The 19,263-nt window shown below is 55.9% G+C and overlaps 1 protein-coding gene across 3 annotated transcripts in view; it reads right to left on the reverse strand.

Annotated features, from left to right (window-relative positions):
- ZNF423 (zinc finger protein 423) overlaps positions 1–19,263 on the reverse strand; it is a 318,969-nt gene that overhangs the window by 24,614 nt on the left and 275,092 nt on the right. For all 3 annotated transcript variants that reach the window (XM_026494717.4, XM_044382369.3, XM_057314098.1), the window contains 2 exons: positions 4,245–4,376; positions 2,533–2,648 (listed from right to left, as the gene is read on the reverse strand). In XM_026494717.4, coding sequence (XP_026350502.4) covers positions 2,533–2,648; positions 4,245–4,376 — 248 coding nt within the window. The remainder of the gene's footprint in view (positions 1–2,532; positions 2,649–4,244; positions 4,377–19,263) is intronic.

The following is a 19,263-nucleotide window of genomic DNA, read 5'->3' on the forward strand; positions in this document are numbered from 1 at the left end:
CTAGTTTCCCTGAGTCTCCGCACAGGACCTCAAATGACATACACCCAGGAGAGCCAGGCAAGGCTCCAGCAAGGCCCTGCCTCCCACTGTACACACAAACCCCCACAGGTCACCCCTGGAACATAACACACCTGCCTGGCAGCCCCAGGTTCTACGTAATGACCATGAAAACTCCCATGCCTGAAAAGCCCTCCTCTCCAAAGACCAGAAGATTGCTCTTCAAGTTACTTAAGGAAAGCCATTATTTGTATAGATCTGGCATTGCTACGACACTTCCACATTTAAATGGTCTGTAATTAAAATCATTAATTGCAGAAAATAGTTACTTATTAAGGCTATAATTTAGTGAGGTTCTCGGCATTTGAGGACCTGCCTTAAAGGTTGAAGGGATGAGCCGGGAAGCCACCAGCTCACAGGAACCATTCTGATGTCTGGGACAGTCTGCAGCCCCAGGCGAGGGCAGCCAAAGTGGGTCCGGCTTGAAACCACGGCTTCCTGGGCCTCCGTGTCAGGAGGCAGGCCTGTGGCGCAGTGACACCAAGAAAGCTCACACAGGGCAGGACCGGGCGAGTTCCCTGGGAAAAACCTTCGGGCCAACCAAGGAGGAGAGCATCCCTTCCTGGGCATCCAGGACAACGTGGGAAGACCAGAGGGCTGAGCGAGTTCAAAGTTAAAGTAAACTGTAGTTTATAGGAGCCAGTGGGTTTCAAAGAGGGCTGTGTGTTGAGCTATAAAAGCTTCAGTGGTCTGGGGCCCTGGGGTCTACCCCCGGGTAGTGGTGCCAGGCAGGTAAGGCAGGTGGGAGGTAAGGTATGGGGGGGCCGGACTGCACTTGGCAGGGCACACGGCCCGCTCAGGCGCGAGGAGGCTTCCTGGACAGCCCGCCGGCCAGTGCCAGCACGCATGTCCCTCGGTCGGCTGCGAGAGGGGCAGCTAGCCGGGCTTAGCTCACTTCGTGCATCAAGACAGGGACAGAGGTGGGCCCTGGGCAGTGTCAGGTCCTTCGCTCTGTCCTACAGCGTGACAGGATGAAGTCAGCTCTGCCTGCCCGTCCTGAGACGGGGCCAGCCCACAGGAAGGGACCCGACCGTCGGATGGTGAGTCCCCACCGAGCCCCCCAGGGGCCTGTTTTCATTTCCTGTGGTGACGGCTCAGGCTGGGCTGTGTGCATGGGCTGCAGCCCGGTGAGAAGATGGTCTACCCTGCCCCAGCTATGGCTGCACTCCTTCGACCCCAGAAGAGGGGCACCCCACTGCTGCCCCTCAGTGACCTTATGACTCAGCCCTGCCCCTGTGGCCTCAGCCCCATCCCCAAGGAAGGGCGCGACTGCTGAGTGCAGGGTCGGCTCTCACACAGGTGTGCGGGCAGACCCTGTGGGTCATGGTGTGCACAGTGCTTGGGGCGGTGACAAACGCCAGCTCTCCTTTCCTTCTGGGCACAGGGCAGGACGACCTTCCTCGCCCCCTTGGAAACTGGGCACGGCCACATGACTGGATCTGGCCAAGCCACCACAAGAGAGGGAGATGTGTGTCGCTGCCCCGGAAGCTTCAAGGGCTGGTGTATGACTGGCCACTTCCCTCGTGCTGTTTGTGCAAAGTGGTGTTATTCTCGGAGTATGGGATCGAGGCACGCCTGCGTGTATGTGTGATATTTCTGGGGAGGTCCATGTGATACCTCTTTTTGGGGTACGGTGTTATGCTGTGTGTGGTATTCTGTGTGTGTGTGTGTGTGTGTGTGTGTGTGCATGTGCGTGCACGGTATTGCTGGGTGGACACGGGACCAATCCAGCGTTACAAGAATTTCATGCAAAAGCCAGCAGGTAAAAGGCAGCATCGCCTGGACCCAGATCTGAGTCCTCAGAAACCAGTAACAGGTAGGCACCAAGAGGACTGGCTGTAGGGGCCTGGGGGGATGAACAACACGGCGTCCCCTCACAAGGGCCCTCTCGGCTGCTGCAGCTGCCACATGGGGATTTGAGGAAGCTGGCCAGGGCCTCTGTGCTGCCCCTGAGGGCTCTGTCTGCCTCAGGACCCGGGGTGGGCACCCCTTCCTCTGAGTTGGGGCCCAACCCGACTGCTCTCACTTTTTCTGGCTTTCCCAGGCAGAGCTGGAGGCTCCAAGACCCCAGACCCAGTGCCTGGCCGCACACAGCCCCAGGATTCAGCCACGCAAGCTGCACAGACCACCAGCCACAAATCCAAAGCGCCACTGAACATCATCACCTAAGATCGGTGGAGAAACGGGATCCCCGAGACGGGAAACACCACCACCGAGAGCCTTCTGACTCCTCACCAGGCCCTGCTGCTCCGGGTCGGCTCATCTGAGAGTGCTGGTCAACAGAGGCCACGAGGCCACCCCCACACCAGCCTCCACGAGGACAGCCACTGGCTCCACACCAAGCACCTGTTGCTTTTTGGGTGGGGGTGAGGCTAAGTACAAGACCCCACCATCCTGGCTTCCCCCCAAGACCCTCGGTGCCCACGGTGCCCTGCAGAGCACCAGGAGGGGTGTGCGGCGGACGAGGGCACTCACCTGCAGCTCGGTCTGGAAGAAGAACTTCTGTGGGCACTGCGAGCAGTCGTAGATCTTGTCCTCCTGCCCGTGCACGGCAAAGATGTGCTGCTGCAACTTGTTGGCCTGGACAAAGACTGCACACGGACACGGCCGTCAGGGGCCAGACTCTGGGGACACCAGCCCAGCCACCCCCACACCACTCACAAGTAGGGATCGCCCAACCACGGACATAGCCGGCCAAATATGGGGCTACTGGGAGATCACTGGCAGCTACTAGAGGGGGCTTGAGCCGGTGGAGCTGACCTCTGCCACTTAGGGGCTGTGCAACATTGGACAAGTCACTTAACCTCTCTGGGCCTCATTTCCTCCTCTGAAAAAATGAGGATCATTAAAGTGTGTAGCTTACTGGGTGGCTGGAAGGATCAAATGGGTTAATACTTGCAAAATGCTTAAAACATGGCCTGGCCCATGCTTAGTCCAGGGAACGCCATCGCCATCGCCATCGCCATTATCGTCATCGTCATTTACCAGATGCCTTCCGCATCAGGCTCCTGACTGTAGCACAGGCCTGCAAGGCGGGCACTACTGTTACCTTCATTTTACAGAAGAGGAAACTGAGGCATTGGGAACGTTAAATGACTCCTCCTAGGTCCCACTGCTAGCAAGTGGCAGAGCTGAGAGTTGAATTAAATAAACTTAACACATTGTCTAGTACAAGAAGGGGCTCGATAAACACAAATTACTTTTCTTATTGAGGTCCTCAGATCCCCGCGCAGGGACCCCTGTGTCTGTGCCGGCAGACCTGGCAGCCGAGGTCCCTCGATGCCAGCCTCCGCCCAGCCCGCAGGGTGTGATGACAGCAGATGGGTGGGGGCTCCCAAGACTGAGGGGGAAGGGGCGCCAGGGTGTTCCAAGACTCTCGTGCACCCCAGAGGCGTGTAAGTGTGTGGGGACTTTCCCCTTCCTCAGGCCCATCATGGAGTGGGTCACAGCCCTGGCTTCCCAGTGGCAAGAGTCCACGAGGCAGCCCGGGCCCTGGGCACACACAGGAGGTGGCCCCGAGGCAGCTGTGTGTCTGGGAGGTGAGCACTTCAGAAATCCCCTCCCGCCGGGTGCCTCCCCGGGGTGGGCTTCCTGCCGTGGCAGACGACAGATGTCGGGGGAGGCAGGGGGAAGGCCAGGGCTCCTCCACGCACACCGGCTGCCATCTGGGCAGCAGGAGAGGGGATGGTAGAGCCCCTGAGACTCGCCTCGGGCCGGGACAGCCGCTTGCCTGGGCGGGCAGCCAAGCTGGGGGTTGGGGGCCGGGGGCTGGGGACTTGGCCAGCAGAGCCGCCCTTGACCCCTCCATCCTGCAGCATGGATGGAGCAGGTCTGAGGCAGGCCCAGGAGGAGGGGAAGCCAGGAGGTGTGCACAGAGAGAGTCCCACCATTGCTGGACAGAGCTTGCAGCTCAGAGACAAGAGCCTGGAGCCCATGGAAGGCAACAGAGGGGTGAGGCTGGGCTGGAAGAAGCAGTTATGCACAGGGGTGAGGGGTGGGCTAGGAAAGAGGGCTCTCAACCTGACTAAGAGGAGGGGCCAGAGGTGAGGGGGTGCGGGCCAGCTCTGCATGGGGCAGGCAGGGTGATGGGCTGTGGGTCCCTTGGGGACACCAGGTCCATGTCAGGGCGGGAACATATGCAATTAAAGGGCTAGGCACTGCATCCCCCCCACCCCACGCACACTTACCTGTGAAGCACACGGGGCATTTGAAGGTGCCGCCCATGCCCTCGAAGCTGTGCTCAATGAGGTGACAGAGGAGCTTGGCTGGGGAGTCGAACATCTGGTTGCACAGCTTACACTCGTGGTTGATGCCTTCCTCTGCAAGGAAAACGGAGGCCAGTCAGTGACCCTGTAAGCCATGCCTCCGGGCAGCAGCCCAAGGCCCCCAGAATAGCCCAGGCCAGCCTCTCCCTGGTCCCCAGAACCAGGGCCGGTGTGGGGGCCACAGATGCCAAGACCCATCCCAGCTCCAGATGGCCCTGCCCCTGGAGGCGGACCGTCCCCGCGGCCAGCCCCGAATACCCGGCTCTCGAAGGCATCGTTTGCTGTGATTTCTCTTGGTGCTCAAGCAAGAGCGTGTGCAGGCCACGATCAGTGGCTGGAATCTGAGACCATGTTCCAGTGGAGAGGAGCCCGGCATGGGGTCTGCACAGAGAAAGGAATCCAACCAGAACTTTTAAAATCTAGTGGAATATTTACTGAGCACATACTGTGTGCCAGGCGCTTTGAGCTGGGGATTCTGTGGGGACCTAAACAGGCAGCGCGCTTGTCCCCATTCTGATGGTGGGAGAGACACGTAATAAAGATGACCAACACATAACACAGCGTCAGGAGGCAACGTGAGAACATCACGAGTCAAGGGCAAAGGCCCCAAGATGCGCTGGCTTGCTGGTAGCAGGAGGGCAGTGTGCCTGAAGCTTGGGGAAGGGGGTGGTGGGGTGGGGTGAGGTCAGACGGGACACACGGATGCCCATCGCCCAGGGCCTTGCTGGCCGCGAGGCTCTCTGGCTTTTGCTCTGAGCCTTGAATCGCCCCTAGTAGATGTCACCAAAACAACAACAACAAAACATTCTTTTTTACAATTTTGGAACAGATGGCCTATGGACAGTGGCTGACGGACAAAGGGCAGACACCCTGACCTTCCAGATTGGAACATGGCCCCATCTACCCACCTGGGAGCCGCTATGACCTCAAACCTTCACTCAAAGGTGCCCAGGACAGAGAGTGTACCCCGGGGACCAGCTTCTCACCAGCATCCAGGGGAGCAGAGCCAAGGTCTGGCGCCCCAGCCCGGAGTCAGCAGGGCAGAGTTCGAATCCTGACTGCTTCTCCACACTGTGTGGCCCGGGCGTTAGTCCGCTTAGAGTAAATGAGGGCCCCCGCGAGCCCCTGTCCCGTGAGGCTGTGTGAGGACGGAAGGGGCCAACGTCCGCCACCAGCGTGGCCCGTGGCTCAGCAGGGGGTGTGGCGGGGAGTCCCCCTGGCTTGAGTCCCACATCATCCAGGGTTGGAACCCGGTGCTGCCACTCCCTGCATGATCTCGGGCAAGTTACAGAACCTCTGTGTGCCTCAGTTTCCTCTTTTCTCAAATACACGATAACTGCCTTCCTTACCGCTACACACCCTGAGAATGGCCAAAATCCAGAACACTGATGACAGCAAGTCCTGACAAAGACGTGGAGCAACAGGAATTCTCACCCAGTGCTGCTGGAATGCAAAATGGCACGGCCGCCCCGGAAGACGGTTTGGCGGTTTGTCACAAAACGAAACATACTCTCACTATATGATCCAGCAATCTCACTCCTTGGTATTCACCCAAAGGAGCTAAAAACTTACGTCCACACAAATGTTTACAGCAACTTTACTCATCATTTCCAAACCTCAGAAGCAACCAAGAGGCCCTTCGGTCGGTGAACGGAAACACAAACTGTGGTCCATCCAGATGATAGATTATTATTCAGCGTTAACATGAACTGAGCCATCAAAGCCAGGAAAAGACGCGGAAAGCCTTCCACGCATATTACGCAGTGAAAGAAGCCGATCGGAGAAGGCTACATGCTGTACAATTCCAACTATTCTGGAACAGGCAAAACTATGAGGACAATAAAAAGATCAGTTGGTTGCCTAAGGTGGGGTCAGAGATGCACAAGCAGAGCACAGAGGATTTCTAGGCAGTGGCAACACTCTACATTATAATGATGGAGATATGTCATTACATATTTGCCGAAACCCACAGAAGGTACAACACCAAGGAGGAACCCCAAGGCAAACTGCAGGCTTTCGGTGATGACGGGGCGTCACTGTAGATTCATCTTTGCAAAAAACATGTAGCTGGTCATTCCGGGGAGTGGCCTGGATAACGAGGAAGGCTATGCACGTGTGGGGCGGGGAATACAAGGGAAATCTGTATCTTCTTTTCCATTTATCATAAACCTAAAACTGCTCTAAAAAAAATAAAAGTCGGGGCGCCTGGATGGCTCAGTCGGTTGAGCATCTGACTCTTGATTTCAGCTCGGGTCATGATCTCGGGGACCTGAGATCAAGTCCCACATCAGGCTCCACGCTCAGTGGGGACTCTCCCTGTTCCTCTCCCGCCGCCTGCCCTTCCCCCTGCACATGCATGAGCTCTCTCTTTCTCTCAAATAAATTAATTAAATCTTTAAAAAAATAAAAAATAAAAATAATAAAAGTCTTTAAAAAAATGTCACCCTCCCCCAATAGCCTTCCTCTTACAGTTGAGGTGACAGTTACATGGGTTAATGCAGGGGCCCCTGGGTGGCGCAGTCGGTCGAGCGTCCAACTCTTGATTTCGGCTCAGGTTCTGATCTCAGGGTTGTGAGATCAAGCCCCGCGTCGGGCTCTGAGCTCAGTGAGGAGTCTGCTAAAACTTCTCTCTCCCTCTTCCTCTGCCCCTCCCTGCTCTCTCTCTCTCTCTCAAATAAATAATCTTTCCCCCCCAAAAGGTAAATGAGTTAATACATGAAAGAGGATTTTGACCAGCCCCTGGCACACAGCAAGCGCTCAGTAAGTGTTTGTTGTCAGGCCCGCCAGTATCAGCGAGAGTATTATCTGGGACAGCCAAGGACACGGGCTCCCTCTCGGGCTCCCCCAGGGAACCAGCCCTCACCAAAGGTGCCAGGTGCTCTGATTTGCCCTCCAAGGCAAGAATTAGGTAGCAGAGGGGCTCTGCCAGTGGCAAGACATGAACACAGATGGGCTGAGGCTCCTGGCGAGTCCCTGGGTCCCCAGGCCCTGGCAGGGGCTGGCGGGGACAGCATGCATCCCCCTGGCCCAGCCATCCCCCTGCCCCCCGGGCACCCTCCGCAGCAGCGCGCGCGCGCACACACACACACACACACACACACACACACACACACACGTGCGCGTGCAGGTGGGCCTGCCCCACATAGCCCACTGGCTGGAATCTACCGGGTGTTTGTCGTGCCCCTGGAGCCCCGGCAACTAGGCCACATGCACCCGACAGAGATTCAGCGAGTTTCCATTTCCACTGACGGAAAAGGAATTCATTGACAAGTTTGGGGACACGGGGCAGGCTCAGCACGCTCGCCGCATAGGCCCTACTCACGTCCTCCCGCTTCCCTTGGGGAGACTCTCATCATAATTAGAGATGGCCTCCTGTGTGGGGGCTGCCTCAGAAGACCCCCAACACACCCCCTGCCCCCCCCCCCCCCACAAACAACGCTTCTCAGTGCCTGGCACAAAGTACGGAATGGATAAACGAAAGGCGGAGAGGTACCACCCGCATATCTTCGCCCGCCCTGGTAGAATGTGGACACTTCTTGGGCATTAATAAGGCAGACGGTATGTGAAATGATGATTGTACAGAGGTTTCTATTATCGTTTATAATATAACTTCCATTTAAGCTGATCCCATAAATTAAATATCAGAATTAACCCTGCTTGCTGGTAAAACCCCATTTCTAGGAAAGAGAATTAGACCACTTGCTAAGGTAACAGCCAACTGGGGGTGGTGCTCTGAACAGGATACAAGACCCTCCCCATCCATATGCATCCCACCTGCCCGCCACCTCCAGGCAGCCTCCCCTGACTACACCAGCATGCACAGCTGCACCTGGCTGAGCACAGTGACCCTGGATTCATCTAACCATATCCTAGGAGTCTTTCTGATCCTGGCAACTAGGTGATGGGCACAGATAACGGCTGCTTCTCCTCCAGCCCCCACAGCATCAGGCCCCGCCTGGACCCACAGAAGGGGCTCGGGAAATACAGAGGAGAGCTGCCCCCGGCTGGGCCCTCTCCCCCTACCCAGCCAGAGCCATCTCCCCGGGCGGGCAGGGATGGCAAAGGAGGATTTACTGCTCTCTGCCGAGCGGGGCCTTTATCCACTTGGCTGTGAATGGAGACGTGCCGTCTGATGCACAAACACCGAGAGGACAAAGAAGCCTCCCGCAACTTATAAATCAGAGAAATCATGTCTGACAGTCACTTTCCGTTCTCCGAGTGCCGAGCAATTCATCAGCCGGTCCCCCCTGATTCACAGACGCTGCTACACCCTGGACCCACGTTCGAAAATATGAGCCACGAGCCAGTTCCGGGGCCCCAAACAGCTGCCATTTAAGCACATCACACCCCCAAACTGGTGTCGAGGCGAGGTTGTGGGCTAATTAGATCAAGAGACCGATAGACAACCGCGTGTCACTGCTCCCTTTCCTCGCCCCCCCCCCCCACATGTTAAAGAGAGTCAAACCTGGGAAGACGGGGGAGGGAAAAGAAAACAAGCACAAAGTGAAAACGGAGTGAAAAATAAGAAAGCCGGAGGGGCTCCCACAGAGCCGAGAACCTCTCCCATTCAGGCTGGGCCTTCTGGTTTGCAAACCTTCTTTCTGAAGGACAAGGCCCTCTCCCCACCGGAGGGGGTCGGAGGTGCTCCCTGGGGGGGGGGGGGTCCCTCATGTGTACACCTCTGCCTATCCAGCCATCCAGGAAAATTGGAGGGGGTGGGGAGCTGCCCTAGTTAGTGTGCAAACACTCCTGTGCGTGCCGGTGACCCGATAACCAGCCAGCCCACGGATACCGTGGCTCCTTACCCCGCCAACGCGGACAACCTTCGTCTGTCCCAAGCCGCAGGGTCCGCAGAGAGCGGCACCCTCCGAGAATAACTTTCCCGAATTATATAAGATCACACAGCCTCGGCAGACACCTTGGAGCAGAATGACAAAGCTGTCTGGGAGCCCACAGGCCCGTCCGCCCCGGCAGGAGGGGGTGCTGGAGGATTTTGTGAGTTAAGACGCAAAATCACTTCCTCTCCTTTCTATTCTTTTTTTTTTTATAGCACATGACAGGCATCCATAAGAGAGACCCACACAACTCCAGTGAATTATGCAGCCCCGCTCATTTGTAAAGTGAAATGCAGATTTTGCCTGTTCACTGTGCCAGATCTTTCCTCCCAGTCCCCGTAAGTCAGGGCTGGCACGGGGAATCCATTGATTTATTATGATTTTTTTTTAAATAAAAATAAATAAAAACCCTAACTGCCAAAGAAACAACCCAGCAAGCACGAAAATCCCAGAGTCCCCCCACCCCAACCCTCTTTTTTTTTTTTTTTCCTTCTGCTCAGGAATAATAAGTGTTAATTTTACACTTCATTTCTCAAAAAAATAATAGGATGTGCTTTTGCTTAAAACCAAGTCAGCCTGCTGGAACCTTTCAGGCTGAAACTGTGTCAGCCCAAAAGAGGAGCGGAGGGCTTTGTGGAAGAGCATCGTGCCGAGATGATAGCTTCCTGTAATGTCCTCGGTACCGACTTTTGTCTCCAAAAGCATTTGATCCTGGCAGACACATACTTATTTCCATACAGGTCTTGGGGGAAGCCAGGAGGAGAGAGAGCTGATTATCAGAATCCTGAAGGTGAAGCTCAGGTGGGCCCCACTGATGTCAAAGGCAGGCCTGGGCACACATTCGGAGGCCATAATTTGCTGCCTGGGAGGGAGGGGCAGCAGGCTGCGGCGGGGAGTGGACAGGGCATTGTTCTCGGGCTCTAATGCACTGAGCGCGACCTGCTCCCGCCACTTCGCTGGGCCCGGCCTGGCCCTTCTCGAAGCAGGGACCCCACTCGGGGACACTGACCCAGGAGTGGTATCATTACGGCACAGACCCCTCTAAGCAGAGAGGACCGGTGACTGCCACCTGTGTCGACAGGGGGCATAATTAGCCACCTCCAATCGGGAAGCAGCAATTAAGGACACAAGAGTGAGAACTAGAAACACTTGAGTTTGAGTCCCAGGTCCAGTCATTCGCTGTGCGTACTTGGGTAAGTTACTTACCCTCTCTGAGCCTCCGTTGCTTCTGCTAGAAAATGGGAAGCATCATTCTCACAGGGATTTTGTAAGGCTGCCAAGCAGGCTGCCGCCGCCACAGGATGTCTGCCCTCAGGGAAACCCTCCTCCCCCAGACCATCTCCTTGTCCTCCTTCCCTCACTTCATTCAGGAGTCTGCTCAAATGTCACCTCCTCCGAGAGGCCTTTCTGGATGCCCCCCGCTAAAGCAGCACACACCCCCATCCTGTCTACACCTCACCCACCTTTAATTTCCTTTATAGTGCTTATCACCACCGGGCATATTACAGAGTTGATTGTTTTAGTTTTTTTAACTGACTCCCTCTCTTGCACATCTTACACACACACACACACACACACACACACACACACACACACACACAGAGTAACGTAAGCTCCGTGAGAGATATTTTGCTTATGCTATGTCACCAGTGCTTAGAACAGGGCCTGGACATAGCAGGTGCTCAATAAACAGGAAATGAGCGACTCGTGTAAAGCACTTAGTACGTTGCTTGGAACCTGGGGTAAGGCTGCTGGTAAAAGCTGGTCACCACACATCACTGGTCCCCCCACACTAGAAGGACTGGTGGCTTATAAACTTTGTGCTTGCCTTCGGAAACACGCTAGTCAGAGCCTCACAAATGGTCTGCTCCAGGCGTGCAGACCCGAAGGGTCCCCCTCAGTGGACAGAAAAGGAAAAGAAGGCTTCGAGGGGCAGCACCTGTGTCAGCAAAGTGGCCGAGCCGGGGGTGGGGGCACGCGGTCACCCCAAGCAGCTCTCTACACCTTCAGAAAATACCAAAATGGGCCCAGGACATGAGACCTGGGACCCAGCAAGCCACCCTCTGCTCCCTGACCATCCAGAGTTTGGGGGTGAGGAGGACAGACAGATGTCCCCTCCCGGGTTCCACGTTTGAGCCTGGAGGCCCCCTTGCCAGCCAGCTCCCATTGGCAGGAGGGCCAGGAAAGCGGGGAGGCAGCACCCACAGTGACAGCGTGGCCCAGCCCAGGGCCGTAGCACTGTCCCTGCAACGGCACTTCTGGGAGTGGAAGGCAAGGCAGGGGACGGGACGCACAGGCTGCCTCATCGAGCTGAAAGCCTCTGCTCCTGGCTCGGGTAGTAAATTCACCAGTCTTCGATTCCACAGCCCACCCCAAGGCTCAGGTCAAGTAAAGACCCCTGAGATCCAGGGGCCTGGGCTCAGACACACACAGGGGACACAGAGATAAGGAGGAAGAACAAGGAGCCCAGCATTCATCCAGGTAAATGAGCAGGCAAGAGGGGGACCCCAGGAGAGGACCCCTCTGATACTGCCCTAATAAATAGCCAACCACAAACGGGCACTGAACAGGAAGTAGAAACCTAGGCCGATGGGGGACAGGGTCCTTTGTTCTCTGCAAGGAACAGAGACCTTTGGGTGGAAGAGAAGAGGGCAGATACTAATATCTGGGCAGCCAGATCAGGCTGTGTAGCTATTGATTTGTTATTAAATACCACAAGGAAATGAACCAAGGCAGGCTGTAAGGGAAAGGGGGCCGGGTGGGGTGATATGTGACCTGGGAGCTGACAAGGGGCAAAGGAAGAAACAGGGTCTGAGGGTGAGCCCTTCCCCAGAGGCCAGGCAGGAACTGGGTAAACATGGAAGTGGGGGCAAGGGCTGATCTTGGGACCCCCCCAACACCCTAGGCCCTTGTTGCGCTGAATATCTACATCCCTGCTAGGCAGGGGTGGTCCCTAGATCGCCAGCCCGGGCACCTCCCGGGAGCTGGTTAGATGCAGAATCTCGGGCCTCACCCCAGACCTGAAGAATCTGCATTTTTAAAGTGCCCCTGTGATCTGGGCATGCACGCAAGTTTGAGGAGCACTGAGCCCTATAAAAAGGCTTCTGGGGATGCCGATCTTCATGGCTGTTGTCGTGAAGCTGTGTGTTCACAGCTATAATCTTTCCCAAGATTGTATGCTTCCACCTCTAAGAAGGAGGGAAGTTTTCTACAGTCACTTGTCTACATTTTACAGAAGACTGAGAAATATATCAATGGTGGGAAACACTCTCCTATTATCACAGCTGGAATGGGAATGACTTGGGGTGTCCTTGGAGGGGCTGTTGGAGACTCGGGGGGCGATGGTGTCCCTGCTGCCCCAGGCCCCAAATGCTAGGGTGCTCAGCGCCTCCCCTCACTCAAGAACACTTAGCCATTGCTTGAAGGCACGCCCCGCCACCGCCGCCCCCATTCTGGGCTCCCATTTTCCTAATTAATCCTGGAGGATGGGCTGTGCCCTTCCTCCTCCCCTCGGGGGCACCTTCCCAGGCCTCTCTGGCCAGGAGGGACCCATCTCCTGGTCCCCCGTGTTTCAGAAAGGCTTATAAATGAGCTCTGGCAGCCTGAACCAGGGCCCCACGGGGGACCCGGAGCCTCTTCAAAACAGAGCCCTGACAATTAGGCAGTCTGAGTTTTGAAAGGCTTGGGATTGATGGCGTGGACAGTAAAAATATCACCTGGGGAGCTGGGTGTAGTCCTCTGAGGGTTGCCTGAGGTCAGTTGCCATGGCAACGGAGAATGAGCTCAACCTTGTAACTGACCCTTATCTTTTTTTGATCTGTGGGCCACTTGGGGCCAAGGCTTGAAATCAACTGGAAAATAATCCGGTCACATATCAGAAAGAAAACTATTTATACTTATTTACCCAGGTATCCACCAACATCCCCATTCGGCAATGATGAGGACACCACGATAAACCCGTGTGGCCCGTCCATACGGAGGCTACCGGCCCGCAGAAGAGAGGGGGAGACTGAATCCCCCACCACAGCAGAATGCAGCTCTGGCCACATGTGGGCAGGTGCCCGCCGGTGGAACGGGTCCCCCCCCACCCCACCCCCACATCATTCCTGCCGGAAGCACTGGGCCCTCTTGCAGGCCAGCATCCGGTAGAAATGCACCAGAAGAGCCGGACTCAGATTTCTCCTCTCATCTGCTGTTCAGGCGTGTCAATCCAGCCTGGCTTCACCGCTAGGCTGCTTGGCTTTGTTCCAGGGTGGGACGAGACTGTCCTCACCAGAGGCGTGTCCCTAGCAGAGAGGCGGACCGAGATGCCAGGCAGACGCACATCTCCGCACCTGGGGGAGGTGTCCACATGGAGTCTGGGGGAGGCAGGCTGAGAGGAGGGACAACAGCAGGCCCTCCCTCCTGGTCCCACACCCCGGAAGGCCTGGCTGGCTCAGCCACCCCCAGACTCACCCTGGGGTTCCCATGGCAGGACAGCCATCTGGCCAAGGCACATCTCCAGGACCCTGCTATCCTGAGTTACAAGTACTCGAGTACTCTCTTTTCCTCCGAAACTCAAGTCAGAAGACTCCAGATGGTTCCATTGACCGACTGCTCCCAAGAGCCACGTCACATGAATGTTAGCGAGGGGTCAGTTAAGCTTGAGGATGATTCCGGGGAAACTCCCCTGGAGATTTCCCATCACTGCAAACAGGACAGCTCAACCGACCGCCCCCCACTCACCCCTGTTCCATCAAGATGAGCTTCTCTGGCGAGCGGAGGGGGAACCACAGCTGAAAACCGGTGGCGTGGAGGCTATTCCCGGCTCCGCCTCAGATCTTAGGGTGACTGGCCTGAGCACGGACCTGTACGGCTCAGTCTTGTCGCCTGTGAAATGGGGAGAAAGCCACTGCCCTCACAGGGCTGTGATGGAGAGGGAGTGAGAACAAGATAAAGCATACTGACCACAGTACTACTGGCAAGCTGTCGTGACTGCGGCCGTGATTCTGCCCTGAAACTCCACGCCCAGGGCCGCCTGTAACACAGCGGAGAACCCCCCCAGAATGGCCCCCAGCACATTCCAGGTAATCTATGTTATGTCCATCTGGCCAGTGGCTGCATGTCAGCGTTCCTCGTCTCTCTCCTCCTCCACCTCCCCACCACTCCCCATGTTCGCGATGGCAAAAGCTGTGTCTGGATTTCACACGCTTTGCTCAGCCGTGGCTCGCTGCAGCTTCCCGCTTCCAGCCGCAGGAGCTGACTCCGCCGCCCCTCCGATGCTTCTGCAGCCAACGTGGCTGCTTTCTTCACGGTTCTTCTCTTTGTTCCTCTGTCTTCAAACTCCGTGGGATTTCCACGGAGGTCCAAACCAGGGCCGGGGACGAGGGCGGGTCTCAGGTTCATGCGGCACCTCCCTGGCCCGGGCCTGCCCTTCCTGCTAGCGTGGCCCATGCGGGGGGCTCCCCGAGGGCACCGGTGCTCCGAGACTCTCAAACAGATGCTGGCCCAGCCCAGGGGCAGAGATCCACGATGAAGGGAGGCCCCTTCCAACTCCACGGCCTGCTTCCGAGCAACAGCCAGGGAGCCGTGCCCCGAGGCGCCAGCGGTCCTGGGTGGCCGGTGAGAAAATGCACCGCATTCGCAGAGGCCTCTGCTGGCAAGCTGGGTGTAGGGGCTGACAAAGACATGGGTCTCTCAGCAGTCTGAGCCGTTTGTAAGCTTTAGGACACGGTGACTAGCTGTCTTTGGTGAAAACAAAGTCACCGGCCAGGCCCTGGGCAGGTCACTAAGAGAGGAGAGGTGCCTAGCTGAGCGGCTTAATGGAAAAAGAGCAAATTACAGGAGTGGCTGACCAACTCAACCATGGACGGATCAGTGGACCTTCACAGGGGACTCGAAGGAGGGAGAGAGTTCTACAGAATCCAAAGTTCTGGAACTTGACCCTTTAGGGGCTCGACACACCCTGCTGATGAGGACATGCACTGCCTTCCTCACATGCACCCCCTTCCACCTGACGTGGACAAAGGCCCTCAGAAAATGAAGGCCCAGCTGCACCCCCAGGGGCCCACTAGGTGCAAACAAGTAGCTCAATCCTGCTTAACACACCAAACACCTGCTGATACCTAGCACGGGTCTTCGGGTTCAAGTTTTCCTCAACAAGGCAACTGTTTAAAAATCCCATCATGTTAATAATCATCAGATTAATGCCCTTCTAATAACATACAATTAACGTGACAGGCAAGCCGCAAAACCCTTATTGTCACCACCCTGCCAGGGACACGTGAATTAGCCCCGCTTCCACTACAAGGGTTTTCTCCGCCGCTGACATCACTTTTCCCTACCAAGACCACGTTTTTAAAAGGCGTACAGCAATGTTCTCCACGTGCACAGACACAGCGCACCCATGCAAAGGACAGGGAGCACCGTCTTTGCAGAAGTTTTCCAACCAGGGAGACACACAGAGCCGTCCCTGCAGCTCCTAATAGCTGAAGCTCAGATGGGAGCCAGCAATCCACCTCTTCCTCCCCTCTGGCCATGCTAACTGGACACTGGGCATCCCCACTCCTCAGCAACGTTCCGGGCAATGGTAAGTAACAACACTAGGCCTGTTTCTATTGCAACATTTTAAAACCTATGCTTTCGCTAGATCCGCACGGTCCAATACGGTGCTTACCAGCCACATGTGGCTATTTAAATCTCAATTCACGAAAATTAAATAAAAGTAAAAATTCAGTTGCACCTTTCAAGTGCTCAACAGCAACGTGGCTAGTGGCCACTGATTTGGACAGTGCAAAACGTTTCCCTCACGGCAGAAACTTCTATTGGACGACGCTGTGCTAGAATGAAAGCAGGGGCTCTCCCTGGCTTGTTCAACACTGTAATCCCAGGGGCGCCTGGGTGGCTCAGTCGTTAAGCGTCTGCCTTTGGCTCAGGGTGTGATCCCAGAGTCCTGGGATCGGGCCTTGCGTTGGGCTCCCTGCTCTCCGCTGGGAGCCTGCTTCTTCCTCTCCCACTCCCCCTGCTTGTGTTCCCTCTCTCCCTGACTGTCTCTCTGTCTGTCAAATAAATGAATAAAATCTTTAAAAAAAAAAAACAACAAAAACAACCCCACTGTAATCCCAAACCCCAATGGCATGTGGCATGCAACAGGTGCTTAAAAGATATTTACTGAATTGCAGTATATGTGTTTGGAAATGTTTTAAAGAAGTCCTCATCTCTTTTACTTGTTAGCACTTATTGGGATTCCCCTTCGTGGTAAACTGCCCAGATGTGAGTCTCTGAGCTTCAACTTGAATCTCTACCCTAATGATTACCCCTCTGCCCAGGGCAGATACGAATATGGGGAACGCGGGAACATGCAAGAGTAACAAAGTTTCTCTGAAGGCCATAACCCAAGTAATTGGGTAACTTTGGACCAATGGCTTCTGAAGTAGATGGATAACAACCGGGTCACTGGCTAGTTTACAAGCCCACCTGCTATACCACGGAGACACCTCTCACGGAGCGACCCGTGTCCTCTGCTCCCTGCGAAGTACGGGAATGTCAGCAAACAGGACCCCTGCTGGTGGTCAAGGCCAAGAGAGAGATGAAGGGATGCAGGGACTTCCCACCTGTCAACTGCCTTAGCCCGGATGCTTGTGAAGGAAGTAAATGCTTGCATCTGCAATGCTTAGCTAAGTGGTTTGTGTGGTTTCTTGTTCCTCTGTTGCTGGCTACAGCTCAAAGAACCGGGGCTTTGCTGTGACCCACGTAAAATGAAAATTGAACTAAAGTTGGAAATTCAAACGCAACATGGAATAAATGAATACATTCAAACCACTGTACATCCTTCAAGTCATCTGATCGCACCTATCACGCCAGCATGGAGCCGGCTCCGAGGGAACACTTCTTCCTTCAGCTCGGCTCAAAAGCCACGAGACAGAGCAAAGCTTAGAGTCACACGCATGGCCCTCCGAGGCGGTTTCTGGGGTCAGACATTCTCTCATCCACTCTGGTCTCCACTCCCTCTCCCCAACCACCAATCAAAAATATCACCGGCCTGATGGTAGAGGGTTATGTCTTTCTTTCTTCCTCCAACAGACCCAGGACCAAGACTGAATGAGGCCTATTGGATGCCCCAAGCTCATGGTAGCATGAACTTACTGATATGGTCAGCTTCCAGACCTACGTTCTCCCAGATGGCTGTCTGGGATGGTTTGCACCCAGCACCCAGAGACCACATGAGGGGGGTCTGCCAACTTGGGGTAGCTGAGGCCCCACAGCCTGGCTCCCAGAGGCTGGCCAGTCTGCCTCTGTCCACAGCCAGTTCCGTCCATCACCTGCCACCAGTCCCCCCAAATCTGGGGCCCACTCCCACTCCACCCACCATTCCTAGCCCAAGGAGGCAGTTCACAGACAGCCACGGACAGCCCCTCACCCTGTGCCCCCAGAGGAGTAGGGGACCAGCAGCCTGAGCCCAGAGGAGGGGGCAGGCTGCCTGGGGAGAGGCTGGAAGGGAGTGGAGCGGCCCCCATGCAGCCCTCCACTCTCCACGCTGGCTCAGCGAGCAGAATAGCTGCCATTAGCTGGGAGGAAATGCATGCAGTTTGAGGCCCACGCGTTCTGGCAGGGAAGGCCCCTCCATACCGCTCTGGCTGGCACTTGCCTTTTTCCTTCTTGGAAGAGACAGCTTCCTATACCTTCAAGAAAAAGTATGTCTAACGCCTGGCCATTCATCCATTGCTACCTACCCTCCTGGCCCCACCTCCCCATGCCTGCTCTAATCTCCCATCTTCACTCCCTGGAGCACACCTGACTGGAGAACACGCCCCGGGTTCTATGGTCATCATTTCACTCTGTTCCTCAAGAACCTTCAGTAGCTCCCATTCTCCCAGAGCAAAAGCTGCATCCTTCTGCCACAGGTAACCAACCCCCTGCTTTCAGCCACACCCACTCCCTCCTACCCCACGGGCTCCGTTAACCCCAGGGCCTTGTTCCTGACGCTGCACCTGCACCTTCATTTGAACCATTCTCAGGGCTTGGCCTCTGTCCTTCCAAGCACAGTGTTCTGAGAGACGGTCCTGTACTGACATTCAAGGCTCTGGTTCTAGCTGCACTAATGCCATCTGGAGTTCTGTGAAATAAAAGGTATCTTTCAAAAATTCTCGTTGCTTCGGCTAACTTGACCTTCTCTCACTTGCAACCCAAACAGTCCTGCCTAATAAATTCTCTGAGGAAACATAACAGCGGTTATTTTATTTGTTGTGTTATTAACAGGGCCAAACATGAGGTGCTCAATAAATGCTAACAAGTGTGGCTGGGTCCTAGATTCCCAGCCCCACCCCCAGGGCTCTGGACCCCACCCGGGCACTCAGGTGGGTGTGCGTCCAGTCTCCATGCTGTCCCAGACACAGGAGCTTGGACACGCAGCTCTGGGTCCACAGTTCCCCAAGCATGTCGGATGGTGACAGAACAGGACCGAGTCAGCCCTGGGACCCCGCACCCCAAGCAAAATGCTGTTCTCAGGGCCGGACACAGACCCCTGCTTGCGTACTCACGGCATTCAGCAAGGAACAGCACATGGAGAGAAGCCGAGCCTCCGAGTCGGGGTTCAAGTCCCCCTCCTGCCACCTACCAGCGGTGGGATCTTGGGTCAGTGGCTGTTCCCCAGTATGTCAAATGGGGAGTGTCACAGCGCCTGTCTCATCAGCCCGCTGTGGGGTGAACGGGCCTCAGAGCCTCCGTGCTGTTATGCTCTCCATCACTGTTACTCACTCCGTGTCAGGCACGAGGCAAGGCACTGGGTGGACAGGCCAATGAGACACTGGCTGTGGCCCCCACGTTGCCTAGAGCTGAGAAACCCGGGAGGCCAGGGGTAGGGACGTGCCATGTGTGACAACGCAGTCACCCAGAAGCCCTGAAAATCCCCCTAACCCAAGCGCTTAAGGACACCCAGCGTGGGGGCAACAAAGCTCTAGGGAAGGCAGATGGTCAGAGACCCTCGTGGATGGAGGAAGCGGGGGGCGCTGGAGGCCTAGCAGCCCTGCTGGGCCCATACGAGAGCCCTCGGTCCTCCGGGCATGCCACAGCACAGCCTTGCTGACCCAGGACCCGGGACGCAGGGGCCGCTCCGCTGGAGGGCGGGC

The sequence above is a fragment of the Ursus arctos genome, unplaced genomic scaffold, assembly GCF_023065955.2.
Source record: "Ursus arctos isolate Adak ecotype North America unplaced genomic scaffold, UrsArc2.0 scaffold_19, whole genome shotgun sequence".
Classification (NCBI taxonomy): domain Eukaryota; kingdom Metazoa; phylum Chordata; class Mammalia; order Carnivora; family Ursidae; genus Ursus; species Ursus arctos.